Genomic DNA, 21,690 nt, shown 5'->3' with positions numbered 1-21,690 from the left:
TTTTCTTTTAAATTGATTTTCGTTTTTAAAAGAAGGAAATATTTTACGGATATTGATAAACTTATTATAATTAACTTATAAATATGCATCTTTTAATTTATTAATGAAACGACCCGAAAATTTAATTTCGTAGAATTTTCATTTAAAAACTAAATTTTTTATTTCAACCAATGAGATTATATCAGCTAGTATTTTATTATTGCTAAACTGGACCCGTAAACCAATTCGAAAACTCGAAAACCAAGCAAGTCGAGCCGAATCATTGAAATTAGACCAAACCGGTTCGAATCGAACCGGAATGGTCTAGAAGCCCTAAGATTTTTTTTCTTTCTTTTTCTTTTTTTCTTTTTTTTTTCTTTTTTTCTTCTTCTTCCTTGCGCCAGCACCAGCGCGCGACCCCCCCCTCCTCCTTCCCTCTCTCGTTTTTCCAATCACCTGAGACCAGCGCCTTCAACCACCACTCCTCCACCTTCGACCACCACTCCTCCACCTCCAGTTTCCTTTTCTCTCTGTTTCCGCTGGCGCAGCAAAGGAGAGCTGTGCTATTCCGATCGGCACAGTCTCCTGCAGCTCCTCTCTTCGATTCTCCGGCAAGATCAACCAAAGACCGGCCGATTAGACCTTCCTAATGACGCTAATAGCTTTGTCGGCCACAGTCCTCGTCAGTTCCATCCAGGTTCGCACCAACAGTATCGGTTTTGAGCATTCGAGCTATTTTCGGTCATTTTAACCGGAAATATTCAATTTTCCACACATTCTATAGCTAGGTAAATTGATTTTTGACCCTGTTTCAGTATATTTTCATGAATTCTTTGATTATAGTTTAAGAATGAGTGTAGCATGATTATGACTGCAATTATTATTGCTAATACTTAGGCTATTGCAGAAATTTATATATATCTAGCTACTGTTTAGCTGAATGTGATTAGGAATTTCGAATTGTTGCTCTTTAAATTGGTATATAAACTGATTCGTATATTGGGATGGTTAGGGTATTGCATCTATTATAAATCTTTACGAAGGATTTAGGGTTCTTTAGGTTGAAAATAACTAATTAGCTATATGCTCAAGTTCTTAATATCCTATGAAGAAATTATTGAACTGTTTCCATTTTGAATGAGTTATAAATTGAATTTTAATAAGTTATGTGCAAACCAGTGGATATATTTGGGGGTATTAAATAGAACATTTTGAATTCCATGAGCTAGCAATAGTTAATTAGTTGGTTCTTTGAATTATAATGTTTGGGATGGGTATTTGAAGTTGTAAATGAAGTTCTTGTTAGGTAGTGAGTTAGCTAGTGTGTAAAATATGAAAATTTAATCATGAAGTCTAGACTTTTAGATTTGGCAAGCAATTATTTCAATTTATTTATTTCTGGAAATTGTAGCCTAGTATAGTACATTTATTTATTTCTGCAAGTTGGCATCAACCATTTGAGTTTTTGTGTTGTATTAGAGGGTGTATATATATATATATATATATATATATATATATATATATATATGTATAAAAAAAGTAATGTATAATGGATAGACGATTTAAATGGTTTGTTAGCTATGACGTTGCTATTGAAGGAAGATGGGAATTAAGTTGATTGATTGCCAGACGGATGGGCTGTGTGTATTGATTGATAAATATATAATAATACTGTGTTATCTAAACAGGTAGATATTCCAATTTTTAGGGGAGGTGCTGCCGAAATTTCGATAGAACTTAGACTAGTTTTAATTAACAACATAATTAATAAGCTTATTTAGATTAGTTCTATAATTTGGTACATAATAAATATAGTGCCCTGATGATTTATTATCTTTATTATTCATTTAATTATTTACATCTTTATTTATTTATTTTCATTATTATTGTTATTATTGTTATTTATTTTATTATTGTTGTTTATTGTTAATACTATTTATTTATTTATTTATTTGCATTGATTTTGGATGTTAAATTGTGCATTGCATTACGATGTCTAATTGATTAATATGTCTGCATTTGATTGCAATGTTTGATTAATTGTGTTGTGATATTGCTGTGCTTTGTTTGTGTGGAATTGGGATGAAGTGGGTCACCATGGGTTTGTGAGACTGTTTCTGTTATACGGATCCTGATTCTGATTTCTGTTATATTTTGATTCTGTTATATGGATCCTGATTCTGTTTCTGTTAGCCGGGTAAATGGGAGATCGGCGCCCCCGTGTGCACCTGATAATTCTGTTTATTCTGAAACCACAGGATGGCCGCTTGTTGTTGCGCACCTGAAAATCTAGATTTGATTGCAGCCCGTAGGGTGGCCTCCTGTTGTGAGCGCTTGATGATCTAGATTGGATGGAGACCACCGGGTTGCCTCCTGTTGGTATGGAAAAGAAAAGAGAGAATGGAAAAACAATGAGAGGGCTGGTCAAGTGAGGATTAGACCGGTCGGCCAGTATGGGGGATCGGCTCCCTGGTGCACACGTGAGAGGATGAGCCATGTGGGAGGACGGCTCATCGGGGGTTCGGTGACTCCACTGACTAATTTCCACGTGATGTGATTATTTGAAGGTGATATTATTTGTGAGTGCTGGTGACATGCCATTTGTGTAACTGGCTGCGTGAGCATATAACTAGTCGGATGACTAGACATGTATTTACACATTTGTGTGAATGTGTGTGTTGTGCAATAATAGTTACTCCTTAGAAAGCTCACATATCTTGTTTAATTTTTCAGGAAGTAAGTTTCTCTTTAATTCGGTTAAGCTATGTTCCTTCGTCGCAGAGCTAGAAAGAAAATTTTCCTAGACCAATAAATATTTTGCTATGTATCTAGATGTATAAAAAATCTATGTATATCTATTAGTTAGTGACTCCGCAGTTGTAGAAATTGTATACAATTAGTCGTGTATTAACATAGACAATATAATTATGTGAGCTCATATTAAAAATGTGGTGTATTGTTAATTGGGCCCAAACTGTGGAATGTTGTAGCTGATAAATTTGGGCCGAGATTTAATAAAATCTTGAGATTTATTTTCCTATAAACATGGGCTGAATGTTTAATATTATATTGAGATAGTAAATTTTTAGTGTTTCAGGCTTACTACGGGCCTCGGGGGCCTTAAGCTTACCTGGGCCCTAGTGCCGGTCCGGCCCACGGAAACGGGTCGTGACAAAGTTGGTATCAGAGCTTAGGTTAGGGTTTTAGGACACAACTGCGGAGTATAGGAAATTTCTTTATGTTGGGATCGGCCGTAACCAACATAAGGAAGGAAACTTTGTGATTTCCCTCTCTAAGGATGGTGGACGCACTAGACCCTATGAGGTGGGAAAACCCACACCTATTGTGTAAAAATCAATGAACTATAGAAAAATTAATTGACAATTAGAGTGAAGTAGTGGAAAGTAGGATGAATCCATCACAATACCTATTGGGGCTAGAGTTGGTATCAACCCTTAGACTAGGGAATAGAGTAATACCTGATAGTAGTGGATTGGCCTGATCACCCAGTACACTACTTTTCATGTGAGCTCTATTCCTACAGTGAATAGGATAGTGTAGAGAATAAATAGGAATTTTATTAGTACTGATGAGAATTAGGTAGAAGGTGAATATTTAAGGCAAGCAATAAAGGTTAGGTTAAAATGTTGGTGAGTAGATAAATCATGAATAATGATGATTAGTAGTACAAAAGAAACCAAGTGGACGAAAAAATTAATAAGAGAGTATGTAGGATAAATAATAATGTTAGGATGAGATGCTGATAGTAAATAACTCAGGAATTACAATGGTAAGTAGTATGAAAGGAGAAAGAGTAGATGAAATAATTGTTGAGAGTATTCTAATATCTTTAAGGTATGTTAATTAGTAACTCAAATAGAGTAAAAGGTTACCAAAATAGGGAGACAAGATCATGAACCGAAACAAGGACTGTTAAAAGGCATTGTTATGAAATTTAATTTTAGTCATAAGTATTAAGGTGACATAAGGAATAAGCGCTGGAAAGGGGGTCAAAATTTTTAAATGATTGAGACAGTTAAGGGGTGCAGTGACTCAGGAGTTGTCTAATAGTTACACTAACATAAGGAAAGAATATTATAGAAAAAAAAAAAAAAAAAAATTGAACTTGTATAGATAAGAACTAAGAGAGTGTGAGTTCGAGTTGCCCTGTGATACTATAGACAATGGGAGTTACAAAGGAAATTTTTTCTTGAAATTTTGCCTTAAAATAATAAGTTTTCCAATTTTTGATCGAGAAGAGTTCTAGTAATTATGTGAGTTAATTCTTATTACCATAAATAAATCAAATTTCAATTGTTTTGCTTTTTGTAAAATATATGTTTGTTTTTTTTATGAAGAAATGCCTAATAAAAATTTAAATTTTCAAATGAAATTATATAATCTTGAGAAATATATATTATGTACCTTCTTGATAAACCCTGTTTTATTGTAAGATTTTATTCAAAGAAAGATTTCTAAGGATTTCAGTAGCTGACTGATAATAGAAATTGGAGGTTATAGTAATAAACTTAAGTTTCCTGTGAGTTTTAATCAAGTGACAATAGATGTAATAGATGGTTGAACGAATACATTTTGAGTGCGATGGAACCTTGTTTGCTAGTTTAAGGGGTTTGAGTTATAATGAAACCTTTCATTCATTTATTCTTGGATGTCAATCAAATGATAATTTGTTTGTTAAATATCCTTCCATGCTTTCTTTTCTAGTTGCATTCCTATTTCTTGCTCATCTCTAAAATTCGAGGGCGAATTTTTATAAGGGGGGGAGATTGAAACGACCCGAAAATTTAATTTCGTAGAATTTTCATTTAAAAACTAAATTTTTTATTTCAACCAATGAGATTATATCAGCTAGTATTTTATTATTGCTAAACTGGACCCGTAAACCAATTCGAAAACTCGAAAACCAAGCAAGTCGAGCCGAATCATTGAAATTAGACCAAACCGGTTCGAATCGAACCGGAATGGTCTAGAAGCCCTAAGATTTTTTTTCTTTCTTTTTCTTTTTTTCTTTTTTTTTCTTTTTTTCTTCTTCTTCCTTGCGCCAGCACCAGCGCGCGACCCCCCCCTCCTCCTTCCCTCTCTCGTTTTTCCAATCACCTGAGACCAGCGCCTTCAACCACCACTCCTCCACCTTCGACCACCACTCCTCCACCTCTAGTTTCCTTTTCTCTCTGTTTCCGCTGGCGCAGCAAAGGAGAGCTGTGCTATTCCGATCGGCACAGTCTCCTGCAGCTCCTCTCTTCGATTCTCCGGCAAGATCAACCAAAGACCGGCCGATTAGACCTTCCTAATGACGCTAATAGCTTTGTCGGCCACAGTCCTCGTCAGTTCCATCCAGGTTCGCACCAACAGTATCGGTTTTGAGCATTCGAGCTATTTTCGGTCATTTTAACCGGAAATATTCAATTTTCCACACATTCTATAGCTAGGTAAATTGATTTTTGACCCTGTTTCAGTATATTTTCATGAATTCTTTGATTATAGTTTAAGAATGAGTGTAGCATGATTATGACTGCAATTATTATTGCTAATACTTAGGCTATTGCAGAAATTTATATATATCTAGCTACTGTTTAGCTGAATGTGATTAGGAATTTCGAATTGTTGCTCTTTAAATTGGTATATAAACTGATTCGTATATTGGGATGGTTAGGGTATTGCATCTATTATAAATCTTTACGAAGGATTTAGGGTTCTTTAGGTTGAAAATAACTAATTAGCTATATGCTCAAGTTCTTAATATCCTATGAAGAAATTATTGAACTGTTTCCATTTTGAATGAGTTATAAATTGAATTTTAATAAGTTATGTGCAAACCAGTGGATATATTTGGGGGTATTAAATAGAACATTTTGAATTCCATGAGCTAGCAATAGTTAATTAGTTGGTTCTTTGAATTATAATGTTTGGGATGGGTATTTGAAGTTGTAAATGAAGTTCTTGTTAGGTAGTGAGTTAGCTAGTGTGTAAAATATGAAAATTTAATCATGAAGTCTAGACTTTTAGATTTGGCAAGCAATTATTTCAATTTATTTATTTCTGGAAATTGTAGCCTAGTATAGTACATTTATTTATTTCTGCAAGTTGGCATCAACCATTTGAGTTTTTGTGTTGTATTAGAGGGTGTATATATATATATATATATATATATATATATATATATATATATATATATATATATATATATATGTATAAAAAAAGTAATGTATAATGGATAGACGATTTAAATGGTTTGTTAGCTATGACGTTGCTATTGAAGGAAGATGGGAATTAAGTTGATTGATTGCCAGACGGATGGGCTGTGTGTATTGATTGATAAATATATAATAATACTGTGTTATCTAAACAGGTAGATATTCCAATTTTTAGGGGAGGTGCTGCCGAAATTTCGATAGAACTTAGACTAGTTTTAATTAACAACATAATTAATAAGCTTATTTAGATTAGTTCTATAATTTGGTACATAATAAATATAGTGCCCTGATGATTTATTATCTTTATTATTCATTTAATTATTTACATCTTTATTTATTTATTTTCATTATTATTGTTATTATTGTTATTTATTTTATTATTGTTGTTTATTGTTAATACTATTTATTTATTTATTTATTTGCATTGATTTTGGATGTTAAATTGTGCATTGCATTACGATGTCTAATTGATTAATATGTCTGCATTTGATTGCAATGTTTGATTAATTGTGTTGTGATATTGCTGTGCTTTGTTTGTGTGGAATTGGGATGAAGTGGGTCACCATGGGTTTGTGAGACTGTTTCTGTTATACGGATCCTGATTCTGATTTCTGTTATATTTTGATTCTGTTATATGGATCCTGATTCTGTTTCTGTTAGCCGGGTAAATGGGAGATCGGCGCCCCCGTGTGCACCTGATAATTCTGTTTATTCTGAAACCACAGGATGGCCGCTTGTTGTTGCGCACCTGAAAATCTAGATTTGATTGCAGCCCGTAGGGTGGCCTCCTGTTGTGAGCGCTTGATGATCTAGATTGGATGGAGACCACCGGGTTGCCTCCTGTTGGTTTGGAAAAGAAAAGAGAGAATGGAAAAACAATGAGAGGGCTGGTCAAGTGAGGATTAGACCGGTCGGCCAGTATGGGGGATCGGCTCCCTGGTGCACACGTGAGAGGATGAGCCATGTGGGAGGACGGCTCATCGGGGGTTCGGTGACTCCACTGACTAATTTCCACGTGATGTGATTATTTGAAGGTGATATTATTTGTGAGTGCTGGTGACATGCCATTTATGTAACTGGCTGCGTGAGCATATAACTAGTCGGATGACTAGACATGTATTTACACATTTGTGTGAATGTGTGTGTTGTGCAATAATAGTTACTCCTTAGAAAGCTCACATATCTTGTTTAATTTTTCAGGAAGTAAGTTTCTCTTTAATTCGGTTAAGCTATGTTCCTTCGTCGCAGAGCTAGAAAGAAAATTTTCCTAGACCAATAAATATTTTGCTATGTATCTAGATGTATAAAAAATCTATGTATATCTATTAGTTAGTGACTCCGCAGTTGTAGAAATTGTATACAATTAGTCGTGTATTAACATAGACAATATAATTATGTGAGCTCATATTAAAAATGTGGTGTATTGTTAATTGGGCCCAAACTGTGGAATGTTGTAGCTGATAAATTTGGGCCGAGATTTAATAAAATCTTGAGATTTATTTTCCTATAAACATGGGCTGAATGTTTAATATTATATTGAGATAGTAAATTTTTAGTGTTTCAGGCTTACTACGGGCCTCGGGGGCCTTAAGCTTACCTGGGCCCTAGTGCCGGTCCGGCCCACGGAAACGGGTCGTGACAATTAATCACCAGTAATCACCATCTGATCACTGATCACCGTAGGCTAGGATTACCGACAGCCACCATCATCAGTCACCTGCAGCAATTATCATAATTTATTATTTTTATTTATAATTTTCATATTTAATAATAAATTTTTTAAACACAAAATTTCTATAATTATGAATATTTTATAGTTTTTCACGTTAATAATTTTAATAGTTTTTAATATTACAACTAAATAATAAAAAATGAGTAATTTAGAAAATACTTTTCGAGGAAAATTAGTATTATTCAATTAGCTAACTAACTTACCATTCTTACATGCCCTTTATGGGTTGGATATTTCACTAATATGGGATTCTTAACAATCTTCTTTTCATTTTAACATGGTACTAGAGCCACAATGTTGTGGCCTGTGAAACCTCTTTATATATATATTTCTGATTTATTGAACAAAATCAGTTCTTTTTATTCATAATGTCCCAATCAGAAGTCACTCAACCTATTCAAACTATACTTGATGGAACCAATTACAGTACTCTCTGGGTTCAAGACATAAGCAATTTTCTTAAAAGCCGCAAGCTTTTGCGTTTTGTTGCTGGTGATATTACCGAACCTGTTCGAGAGAAAGATGAATCTGAAATCAAGTATAAACAATGAATTGAAGAATGAGACAGCAATAATCACAAAATCATCTCTTGGTTTGGCAATACCTCTGTCAAATCCATTCTCCAACAATTCGGCAGGTATGATACAGCAAAAGAGGTATGGGAGTTCTTATCACAACGATGCTCTGCTAGTAATAATGCTTCCCGTTATCAACATCTTACAACCTTAAATCGCATAAGATAAGCAAAAGGACAACCGAACTTTCACTACTACCAATATTAGTCAATTTCATAACTTTGACTGCTTAGATTCTTGCATTAAGAAATTAAATTTTAATTACTTTTTTGAATAATTTAATACTATGAGTCTAATCATAATAAAACAACATGTATGTGAAAGTTTATTTAATATGAGATCTATATGAAAGTTTAACCATATTAATTTTATTTTTTTAATATACATGAAAGTCAAACTATGAGAATAATTACAAAATAGAGGGAATATATATCATAATTTTTATGTGTTGGCTTGCTTAATTTATAATTTGGCGTGAGCTATGTAGTATGATTAAATTAAACGAAAAAAAAATACAATGAGTTGGTGTAAAAGAAAATTAGGAATTTTGATTTAATTATTCATACCCCAACAAAATAGAGTAGTTGAGTATAAGAACCAATACATGCTCAATGTTAAGAATCTCACATCGGCTAAATATATAATTTACAGAGGCATATAAAGGTAGCAAGCTGGTTAGTTGATTAGTTAGTACTAATCTTTTAGCATTGGTTAGCTCAAAATGTGTTTTCGGTTGGATATCCTCTTGTAGTCAAAGGATATAAGTTATTTGATCTATATACTAATATTATCTTTATTTCAAGGAATGTTGTTTTTCAGGAAACTATTTTGCCTTATTTTCGGTCATATAACGTTATGTCACCTCATTTGTTTCTGATTCTTTTGTTTTTTTCTCTTATGCCTACTTTTTCTCACGTTAATGATGTGTATGATGCTTCCAACTCTCCTCTTCTTCCAATGTTTATGTTCCGATTCTGTTTCTGATATTCATGTTCTGATTATGTTCCTCATAACATTGATTCATTACCTACCGGTTCATTACATGCCAATACTATTTCTTCTGTTCCTATTTCTTCATTACCTGAGGATAATCATTATGTTTCAATGCCTCTTAAAAGGAGCTCTAGAACTAAATATCTACCATCTCATCTTCATATCTTCATGATTATCATCTTTACCTTAAAAGTTCACATTATTGGATTTCAATATTAATAATACGCAGCGGAATAATATAATTATAACAAAATAATTATACCAACAGGGATCCGTTTAAATGATTAAAACAATAAAATTATTTAGAAGAATACCTCTTTTGCAGATTTTTTGAAACTTCAATCTAAGCGGTTAGGCTGTCGTAAACCACAAGCGGTCCAAGTATCTGGCCTCTAGTAATATCCACACGAATGGATAATCAAAAACTCTAAAATTATTTTAGAGGGTTGTGAGATTAGAGCATATGATGTTGCTAGCTATTATAGGCTCTATGTTTAGTTTTGTAGCTATCAATAACAACTCATAATTAGACTATATCTTAAAATTTATACATGAAAATCATAAGTCATAAATAAATAAATTATAATTATTTATTTAAAACCTTTTAAATAAATAAATTATAAGTAAAATATATATGTGACTATTTATTTATTTTTTATTTAAATAAATAAATCATAATACATATAATAATAGGATTTTCAATTTAAAAATTTTATTTATTTATTTAACTATTTAAATAAATAAATCATAATTAAAATATTAGATTTATTTAATCTAAAATTTATCTTAATAAATTTTAGACATAAATCAATTAAGTCAATATTTAATAATTTAGGTAAAATTATAATTAAATATAAATTACAATTTTGTCCTTAACTTTACAAAACATATTTGTAATCAAGTCATATTTGATTCGATTTCTCATTTTCACTTTCTCATATCCATTCTTATGTGTGTGACCTTCTAGGTTCCAAATATATTGGCAACAAATATAAATTTAATTAATTAATTAATATTTTAAGGTCAAGTATATTGTCTAGCAACATGTCAAGACTATCTAAATATTTGGAAAGTCAAAGTGATTTGACTTAACATTTCAGTAGTGTAATTAATATCTCTTTATCATTAATGTTCTGATTTAGTAATTAGGCATGAAGTGTGTCTGCTTTACTAAATCATGTTAGTTCTCTTAATCTTAGCCATTGATCATTTGAATGAAATTCCAAATCTAATTTGCTAATTTCATTCTATCTTGCGCAAGGACTTCTTAATCAATACTAGTAGAGAACAATTAGAACATTTTTCCTAATTTACCTAGGGTGATGAATCCTCTTTTAATTACACAAGTATCTCCATACGGTTTCTACTATGTCCAAAAAATCATTGTTTATTATTCATAAATGAATAATGTGTATGAAGAATCAAAACATAGTCATCCTCGTACAAGATAACTTAGTAATTTCAAGTCAAAAGATCACTTACACAACCATCACTTGAGTATTCCATAGACACAGATAACTCTCCATATGAAATTCTCATTCAGGTCAATTCAGTGGACTTATTTAAATTACAAACAACTACATATTAGTTTTAGATATCACATGTATCTCAGCTTATGAGAATAGCTGCTTTCTTAAGGAAAGAACATAATTTATATCAGTCTCAACAGCTCCAATCATCATACAATAATAAGGAGAATATTAACCAGAAATATTTAGAGACATTGCTTTAATGCAAATAAAAAACTCATAATTATAACTACATTATAATTTATTTTGAAAAGCAATATTGTCTCATAAACTTTATCTTTTGCCAAGATTCAATCAATAGAATATAAAATATAAATAAATATCTTTTATTAATAATAAAATATTTATTACATGAAATATTATATCCCAAATATAACCAATCAAATTGATTATAGGGCACATAACTAACACACATTCCTCATCTTTTGCCAATGTTTGTAATTTATATCCTAATCAAAATCATACCTCTTATTCTCATTTGTCTTAAAATCATAAGAAGTTTGTTCTTTCTGTTTCATCTATTTTTGAACCTTCAACATATAACCAAGAAATTCAGTTTGATCATTGGAAAGATGCTATGGTTTTTGAATTGTAAGCATTAGATGACAATCATACTTGGGATTAGTTTCTTTGCCTCCTGATAAGGATGCCAGAGGCTGCAAATGAGTTTATAAACTCAAGCTAAGTCAGATGGATATGCAAAGAAATATAAAGCTAGATTAGTAGCTAAGGTTTATAATCAAAAACAGGGGTTGGATTACTAAGAGACTTTTAGTTTTCTAGTTAAACATACCACAATTAGACTTTTCGTGCCCTAGCTACTATTCATGGTTGGCATCTTTATCAACTTGATGTCAATAATGTTTTTCTTAATGGGGAGTTTATTGTAAGATGGTCTCCCACTAGGACACCATCATTAGGGGGAGAATGAAAGTGAATCTATTAATCATAATGGTTCTAAGGTTGTTTGCAAGTTAAAGAAGACTTTCTATGGTTTGAAACAAGCTTCTAGGTAATAGAACTCCAAGTTCATTGAATGTTTGTTGGAAAATGGTTTCTTCGAGTCTTAGGCAGATTATTCTTAATTCATTAAGAAGCAAGGGTCAGTTTTTGTGGTTTTATTAGTCTATGTAGATGATATTGTTATAGCTAGTTATAACATATCACTCATGGATGAATTGAAAGTGTTCTTAAACTCCAAATCCAAACTTAAGGACTTAGGTAAATTCAAATATTTTCTTAGTTTAGAGATTGCTAGATCAAAATCAAGTATATCAATATGTCAAAGAAAATATATTCTAGATCTTCTTAAAGAGTTTGGGGTTTTATGAGCAAAACCTTGTAATATTCCAATATAAGTGAATCATAAACTAAAGCATACTGAAGACTATAGTCAACTTGTTGAAGATCCTTCTCAATCTAGAAAACTAATTAGAAAGTTGATATACGTACTTGATACTTACTAGACCTGACATTACATATGCAGTACATTCTTTAGCACAGTTTCTGGATAAATCTGCTAAAATACATCTGCAATCAACTTTTCACAGTTTTGAAATATTTAAAGCAAGCTCATAGTCAAGGTTTCTTCCTGTCTGCAAATTCCAAATTGATTCTAAGAGCATATTCAGATAGTGGTTGGGCAAGTTGTTCAGATATAAGAAGGTTTATTACTGGATTTTTTCAGTTTCCTTGGTGATTCATTGATAAGCTGGAAATCAAAGAAGCAGAGTACTATTTACAAAAGTTCTGCTGAGGCAAAGTATAGAGCCATGGCTATGACTTGTTATGAAATTATTTGCCTAACTCATTTACTGCAGGATTTTCATGTGAAATACTTTGAACCTGTTGCCTTATATTGTGACAATATTTATGCTTTACATATTTCCAAGAATCGAGTTTTTCATAAGAGAATGAAATATATCTTCACAAAAGCACTAATCTTGGGTAGTCCAGATTTTTACTTGGCAAGATGAGCATAAAATACGTTTGTGCACATCGTGAGTAGTGTTGTTAGATAGAATAGTTTGTAAATTATTATCTCAATAATACTTGGAGTAGTAAGGTGTCAGCTTACTCTTATTCCTTATATGTGCAAACAATTTCATTAATAAAACAGGATTTACTGTCATTTTCATTTCATCTTGTTTCAATAATTCTATAGAAGAAATTCATTTTCGGACAAATTATACAATGATTTTAAATTGAAGGATAAAATTGAGCCTTATTACTTTTATTTTCTTGGTAAAGTTTCAAGCTTAGTGTGGCTTAACTAAAAATATATGTCTTAGCAAAATTGGAAATTTCTGCCCTTTTGGTTTTTTTAGTTTTTTTTTTTTTTTGAAATATAATTCATTAATAATAATATTAAGAATTACAAATATTCATATAGACCAGACATAGAATTCTATTATTAAAAGCTAACAGAGTTCAATGATTTTTTAACGAAACAAAAGAATTCATGTTGTTTTGAACAGTGAAACTAAAATTAAAAAATATAATATTATATCTTTCTGCTTGGAGTTGATCTTAACAAAAAATATAAAATAGTAACAACTAGTCCGTTAATAATTTAGACGACAAAATAATAACTCTTATGAATCTTTTATACCAGGATTGTTTTTCTAAGAATTTGCAATATATGACGAATACAGATGAGTTTACGCCACTATGCGTCAATAGCATCAATGGATGAACAAATCATACTACTGGGCTCTATTGATCGAAAACCCACACCTGCAAATCAAGATATAAAGTCTCCAACTAAATAAAGTCAAATACATATTATTATTAAGTAATAAACCCTTGTAAAGAGGGTACTACCCTCACAAAGAAGGAACAAAAAAAAACTCCAAAATATAGAGACAAAACAACAATAACAAAAAAAAAAAAAAAGATAGATCTATTACAGGTAAGGGTATCAAAATGGGACATAACATGCGAACGTGATTCGCCTAACACACGAAATAAACGGGTTAGAGTTGAGGTTAAATGGGTTCGTGTTATGAACAGGTCGCTCAGTTATGACACGAATATAAATGTGTCATGTTACGGGTTGACACGCGAGTTAGGTAAGTAACCCGTTTATTTAAGAGTAAAGAGGTAATTTTATTGTTAGATATAAATACTCCAATAACCTATTTAAACTTTATTGTTGTAGTAATTTTTTTTATTTTAATAATGAATCTTAAAGAATTTGTGCATTTTATGTATGAAAATATATTTTTAAATATGATTTGTTGTTTCTAAGGGAGATCAAGCTTAAGGCGGCAGAAATGTGTACTCTTGGTGACAATTTGGGTTTTAGAAATTGCTTAATAATTCCACGTGACAGGTTTGTTGGCAAAAGGGGTGGTCTTTGCTTGTTGCGGCCATCCCATCTTAAGGTTGCTGTCATTTCCTCTTCATTGCACCATCTTAACGTTACAATGGATGATAATTGGCGTTTTTCGGGGATCAATTGCTGGCCGAAAACAAATCTGAAGCGAAATACATCAAATTTATTGAAAAATTTGGCATCACAGCAAAATCTTCCTTGGGTGTATGGTGGGGATTTCAATGAAGTTTTCTTCTATTTTGAAAAGAAAGGGCGGGTGTTTGAGGAGCCAGAATAGTTAGATAATTTCCGAGATGCTTTGGATCATTGTCAGCTTCAGGACCTTGGTTTTTTGGGCTATAGTTTTACGTAGAGTAATAGGAAGGGGTGGGGGGGGGGGGGGGGACGAATAGAATATTGAATAAAGGCTTGGCCAGTTTGTGGCTACTGATGATTGGGTTTCTCTTTTCCCAGATAGCAGTGTCGACCATCTAATTAGACAAGGTTTAGATCATTGCCCAGTTAAACTTTTCTGGTGGGCTCCAAAATGGAAAAATAGGAGGAGACCCTTTAGATTTGAGTATATGTGGCTTAAAGAGAGTTCATGTGTTGATATGGTTAGAGAGGCCTGGAAAGATTCTGGTGTTCATAGTTCGGACCAGCCTATAGAGGACAGAATTCGCTGGTGCGGTTTTGCTTTGAAGTTTTGGGAGAGCCATTTTTTTGGATCGATCAATCATCAATTGAAAGACTGCCCCAGGAGTTGCTCCGATTTCTTCAAATTGGGGTGCAAACCCATCATTCAATTATGAAGCAACGACAGGTAAATGAGGAAATAAAAGAATTATTGCACAGGGAAGAAGTTATGTGTAATCAGCGGTCCAGGTTACAGTGGTTGAAGGAAAGGGATAAAAATACAGCTTTTTTCCATTTAAAAGCCGGTTAAAGACAACGTCATAATTCTATCTTGCGCATTAAGGATGATTCATGAGCTATTTTTGAGGAGGCTGAGGATATTAGTCGAGTTATGACTGCATATTACTGGAATTTATTCTCCACAGATAACCCAACTGTACTTGATCATGTATTAGATATAGTAGAGCCTACAGTCACAACGGAGATGAATTTGGATTTGTCAAAACCTTTTACATGGGAAGAAATTTACACAGCCTTGAAAAAAATGCACCTATCCAAAGCTCCTGGACTAGACAGTATGTCTGTTTTCTTTTTTTCAAAAATTTTAGCATTTGATAAGTGATTCCGTTGTGGAAAAAGTTCTTTCTATTTCAAATAACGGGGCTTCTCCTACATTTTTGAACCATTCATTCACAGTTTTGATTCCTAAAATAAGTCAACCTGATCATACGAAAGACTTTCAGCCTATCAGTTTATGTAATGTTATTTTCAAATTGATAACAAAAATAATAGCTAATAGGTTGAAATGTATTCTTCCTCATATCATTCATTTTTCACAATCAGCTTTTGCCTTTGGTCGGCTGATAACAGACAATGCTTCAATGGCCTTTGAACTATTTCATTATATGAAACTCAAAACTAAAGGGAAACGGGGTAATTTTGCACTTAAGCTGGATATGAGTAAGGCTTATGATCGAGTTAAATGGGTGTTTTTAGAAAAGGCCATGTTAAGAATGGGTTTCAACCGGCAATGGGTGGATTTGATTATTAACTGTATCTCCTCTGTTTCATATTCTTTGCTTGTTAATGGAGAACCCCAAGAAATCTTCTTTCCATAAAGAGGGCTTCAACAGGGTGATCCATTATCACTATATCTTTTTCTTATATGTGCAGAAGTGCTATCCTGTTAAATCCGAGAAGTGGAGTTGAGACACCAGCTCCACGGCATCGCTATTTATAGAGGAGCGCCTATTATCTCTCATCTCTTTTCTGCAGATGATAGCATCATTTTCGAGCGTGCTACAAAAATAGAAATTGATGTGCTTCTAAGTGTTGATGATCACAGGAGTGATAAGGTGGTTATAAGTGATCACACTTCCTTGCAAGCACCTGTTGTGGAAAATAAGGAGAAATAAGGTGGTTTATGGAGGAATAAGGATGGCTAAATATTTTCCATAATCTGTTAGATATATTTGGTTGTTGGATTACCAAGTGCAGATTGTATCTTGACTGAGTTGGTAGCTAGGATCTGCTTTCAATAATTAGTTAATATTTCTTAGATTATTAAGGGATTTTTTGTACTTAGTCGTGGACTTAACCACTATATAAGTGGCTTCCTTTCATTACTTGTAAATACAGAAAAAACAGCGTTAATAATATATCAGTTGCTGCACCTTCGTATATACATATTCAAAACTCTTGTTTCTATGTTTCTTTCTTGGTATCAGAGCCTAAATCCAGGCCTTTTTCTTTCATATTACTCTCATGGCTTCCTCTTCCCTTTCTCTCAATGTCAGAAATTTCGTCACCCTCAAATTAACCCAAAATAATTATTTGTTATGGCGTGAGCAAGTTTTAGGACTTGCTGAAAGCCAAGATCTCACAGAACACATCACTGAAGAACCCCCAATGAACCCAGCCGGATCGGACAAAGCCACAGATCAGGCCATTCAAGATTTTACTACTTGGAAAAAGGCGGATCGATTGCTTCGTGGATGGATCATAGGGACTCTCTCAGAAGAATCCCTTGGTCTAGTTATTGGCCTTGACACAGCGTTTGCTGTGTGGAATGGTTTAAAAGAATCATACGCCCAAGTTTCTCAAGAAAGGGAGTTTACACTCCGTCAACAATTAACCTACCTTCGCAAAGATGAAACTGTACCCATCACCACTCATATTCGCCAGTTTAAAAATATTTGCGACAGTTTAGCCGCAATTGGCCGCCCCATTTCAGAAAAAGAAAAAATTTACAGCCTATTAGCCTTGGTTTTCAATATGAAACTTTCACAACCACCATGTTGAAACCCCCAACTCCGTCTTACACTGAATTAATTTCCCAACTTCAAAACCATGATCAACGGCGAACCTGGTTCGCAAACTCTGGAAATTCGGCCTTGGCTACTCATACTCCACATTTGGCGTTTTATGCACAATCAAAGAGAGACCAACAGTTTGGTGTGTCAAAGTCCAACTATGACTCAAAAAATTTTCGCTCATCTTTTTCTTCTGCAGGGCGTGGATTTCAAGCACAGAATCAAGGGAATTTTTCAGGCCAAACACGACGACCTGCACCACCTGGAAAACGAAGGATGACAGTAGCAGAACACGAACTTTATCGAGATGAAACCTGTCAAATTTGTAGCAAAAAAGGACATATTGCGAAAATTTGCTGGTGGATCCCTTCTTCAACACCCACAGAATCCCTTCCACAAGCTCTGGCGTCTTTAACACTAGATAATAGTATTCGTGACCATGATTGGACGTCCGATACCGGTACTACCAATTATATGACTGGTAATGAAGGTATGGTATCTAGTCTATACAAATATACAGGTAGCGATTCTGTAATTATAGGAGATGGTTCTTCCATCCCTATAGCAGGTGTTGGAACTGCTGAAATTTATAAGAATAATAATGTTCTTCCTTTATCTGAGATTTTGTATGTTCCTAGCTTAAAAAAGAATTTACTATCAGTAAGCAAGTTAACTTCACAATTTCCAGTAAATTGTGAGTTCACTAACGATTCGTTTATTGTGAAGGAACGGAAGACAGGCGTAACAATCATGCAGGGACCAAAGAAGGGTGATTTGTATACGATTTCCAGTAGTCCTTAGGCTAATTTTTCATTTCGTTTTAAGTCTTGTAGTGCCGATGTGTGGCACCAATGTCTAGGACATCCACAAATGTCTGCTTTAAATAATCTGCATAATAAAGGCCTCATCTCTGTTAGAGGACCATTAAAAATAAACCAAGTTTGTGATAGTTGTCAGCTGGGGAAACTCAGCAAATTTCCTTTTTATAAAAGTGCTAATTCTGCTACAACTCCTTTTGAAAAAATTCATTGTGATTTATAGGGTCCAGCCCCAGTTCTGTCAATTGAAAAATTTAAGTATTCCGCTTGTCTTGTCGACGATTTTTCCAAATATGTGTGGATCATACCCTTGCGCTTAAAATCTGACTTTTATTCGGCTTTCATTGCTTTTGAAAGTTACATTAAAAGACAATACAATGCTGTTATAAAAGTTTTCCAATCTGATGGCGGAGGTGAATTTGTTAATTCTGCTTTGGCTACACACTTTCTTAAAACTGGTATAGTTCACCATATTTCGTGTCCATATACACCAGAACAAGCTGGAACAGTTGAGCGTCGACATCTTATAATTCGTGAGTTGGGAATGTCCATGTTATTTCACAGCCGTCTTCCCTTATCTTTTTAGTTTAATGCTTTTTCAACTGCAGTATATTTAATTAATAGGCTTCCATCATCATCAATTTGTTTTGAGTCATCATTTTATCAATTACATCATAAGCATCCTGATTACTCTGTTTTACGGGTATTTGGGTGTAAATGTTTTCCGTATATTTGGGATACAAGGAAAAATAAATTTGACCCAAAGTCTGTTCTTTGTGTGTTTGCAGGCTACAGTGATAAATACAAGGGCTATCAATGTTATGATATTCAGAATCGGAAATACATTATTTCCAGGCATGTAGTGTTCGATGAGGGCTGTTTTCCTTATAAATCAAAAGAAAAAAATGCATCTCAATGTGCAGAACAAGTATTTGATACTTGGATACCACTACCAGCTGATGTGTCACCTATAGAGGACAAACCCAACCAATTATTATCCCTGATACCTGTCCCATTTCCATTGCAAAAAGACTCGACACAATCAGAAACTGAGCCAGCTGCATGTAATATCCCTCAGATAAATTCAAACACATTAGAAACAGGTCCCTCTTCAACGAATTCACTCGCAGCAGCGTCTGCTGATGAATCCGCACCACTAGTGGATCCTCCTTCTCCACTGCCCTCACCAAATTTGGGAACAGGTACTCTTTCTTCGCCCTTATCTTTGTCCACGCCATATACCTCACCTTTCCCTATTACGCCTAATTCCCCATTACATAATTTTCCCTCATCTTCTGGTTCGTCAAATCCCCAATCGCCAGCCACGAATTTGTCGTTGTCTGACACTTCTTCCATTTTGCCTATTCCTAATATTGAAACCGAAACACTCGAAAATCAGTTGAACGTTCCGTCGAACGTTCCGTCCCCTGAATTATCTGTTTCAATTGATGAAGTTTCCTCTGGAATAGTCCCTCACGCATTGATACAGGGTGCTCCCCGTCATTCAATGGTAACACGTTCTCAGTTAGGGATTGTGAAATCGAATCCTCGCTATGCTCTTTTAACAGAGGTGGATACTTCAATTCCGAAGGAGCCACGAACGGTACGACAGGCCCTGGCACATTCTGGTTGGAAACATGCCATGGAAGAAGAATTGACAGCATTACACAATAATCAGACATGGACTTTGGTTCCTAGACAGGCAGGCATGAATATTATAGGATCCAAATGGGTGTTTAAGGCTAAACTGAAACCAGATGGTACTTTGGATCGGCTGAAAGCGCGATTAGTTGCAAAAGGCTTTCATCAAATTGATGGTCAGGATTTTACAGAAACGTTCTCCCCCGTCGTCAAGCCTGGAACTATTCGAATGGTTCTTTCGATTGCTTTGGTTCGGCATTGGCAGGTACGTCAGCTTGATGTCAAAAATGCCTTTTTGCATGGGCATATAACAGAGGATCTTTTTATAGACCAACCACCAGGTATGATTGATTCCCAATTTCCGACACATGTGTGTAAATTGAAACGAGCTTTATATGGTTTGAAACAGGCTCCACGAGCCTGGTTTGACAGATTGAGTAGTTTTTTAATTTCTTATGGTTTTGTTTGTAGTTTGGCCGACCCTTCCCTGTTCATTTTTAAGTCTACACAAGGCACACTTGCACTTTTAATCTATGTTGATGACATGCTTTTGACAGGTTCCTCAACTTTGTTAATTGATAAATTTGTCCAGCTATTGTGTAGTGAATTTGCTATGAAAGACCTAGGGCTCTTGCATCATTTTTTAGGTATAGAGGTTACACACACAGATGATGGAATTTTGTTGAATCAGACCCATTATGCTTTGACATTGCTTGAACGGTTTGGAATGGTTGACAGCAAACCCATGGCTACTCCCTTGGAACTCAACCCGGCTGTTGAGAAGGTTGCAGCTTCTGTTGACCCTCATTTATATCGGAGTCTAGTAGGCGCATTACAGTATTTAACACTCACACGTCCGGATATTGCTTTTAGTGTAAATTTTGTTTCTCAGTTTTTGCAGAATCCAACAGTGATGCACATGAAGTTTGCCCATCGGATCCTTCGGTATGTTAAAGGAACTTTGAATCTAGGAATATATTTCACTTCCAAGTCTTTGTTGTTGTTGCAGGGTTATGCTGACGCTGATTGGGCTGGTTGTCCTCTCACAAGGCGTTCAACAACGGGGTACTGTACATTTCTTGGACAGAATCTCATTTCCTAGTGTGCAAAAAAACAGCACACTGTCTCCCGCTCAAGTACTGAAGCGGAGTACCGAGCCATGGCCCACACTGCTGCGGAACTCACTTGGCTAACTTATTTGCTTCAAGATTTTTCCATTCCCATGCCAGTTCCACCGACACTATACTGTGACAATCTAAGTGCCCTGTTTCTTACAATCAATCCTGTGTTTCATGCTAGAAGTAAACATATCGAGCTCGACTACCACTTTGTTCGAGAACAAGTTGCACGTGGTCTTCTAGTAACCAAAAATGTTCCCACTACTCAACAGGTAGCTGACATCTTCACTAAACCCATACACAAGTCTGCCATTGCTATATTTCGCAGCAAACTATGCCTCCAGCCCCGGCAAAGTTTGAGGGGGGATGTTGATGATCACAGGAGTGATAAGGTGGTTATAAGTGATCACACTTCCTTGCAAGCACCTGTTGTGGAAAATAAGGAGAAATAAGGTGGTTTATGGAGGAATAAGGATGGCTAAATATTTTCCATAATCTATTAGATATATTTGGTTGTTGGATTACCATGTGCAGATTGTATCTTGACTGAGTTGGTAGCTAGGATCTGCTTTCAATAATTAGTTAATATTTCATAGATTATTAAGGGATTTTTTGTACTTAGTCGTGGACTTAACCACTATATAAGTGGCTTCCTTTCATTACTTGTAAATACAGAAAAAACAGCGTTAATAATATATCAGTTGCTGCACCTTCGTATATACATATTCAAAACTCTTGTTTCTCTTTTTCTTTCTCTAAGAATCCTTGCTGACTACGAACAATCCTCGAGGCAAAAGGTGAACCTGGACAAATCCGAGATTTCTTG

General features: G+C 34.4%; 1 protein-coding gene and 2 long non-coding RNA genes across 3 annotated transcripts; all 3 read left to right on the top strand.

The window, feature by feature from the left end:
• Positions 1-207: 207 nt before the first annotated feature.
• Positions 208-3,023, top strand: LOC149498151 (uncharacterized). The gene is made up of 2 exons (XR_016319687.1): positions 208-767; positions 2,713-3,023. It is a non-coding gene; the product is annotated as an uncharacterized LOC149498151 (long non-coding RNA).
• Positions 3,024-4,629: 1,606 nt separating this feature from the next.
• On the top strand, positions 4,630-7,705 carry LOC149498150 (uncharacterized). The gene is made up of 2 exons (XR_016319705.1): positions 4,630-5,429; positions 7,395-7,705. It is a non-coding gene; the product is annotated as an uncharacterized LOC149498150 (long non-coding RNA).
• A 9,564-nt stretch (positions 7,706-17,269) lies between these two features.
• LOC149498149 (uncharacterized) lies at positions 17,270-18,060 on the top strand. Its single transcript, XM_089717607.1, has 2 exons — positions 17,270-17,777; positions 18,014-18,060. Exons 1-2 carry the CDS (start codon positions 17,270-17,272, stop codon positions 18,058-18,060), a joined length of 555 nt encoding a protein of 184 aa, XP_089573733.1.
• Positions 18,061-21,690: the final 3,630 nt, after the last annotated feature.

This window comes from Jatropha curcas, chromosome 2 (assembly GCF_041381405.1).
Source record: "Jatropha curcas cultivar XTBG-Jc1 chromosome 2, XTBG_Jcur_1.0, whole genome shotgun sequence".
Classification (NCBI taxonomy): Eukaryota; Viridiplantae; Streptophyta; class Magnoliopsida; order Malpighiales; family Euphorbiaceae; genus Jatropha; species Jatropha curcas.
Note: the sequence above shows the minus strand (reverse complement) of the source record. Positions and strands in the feature narration are given on the sequence as shown.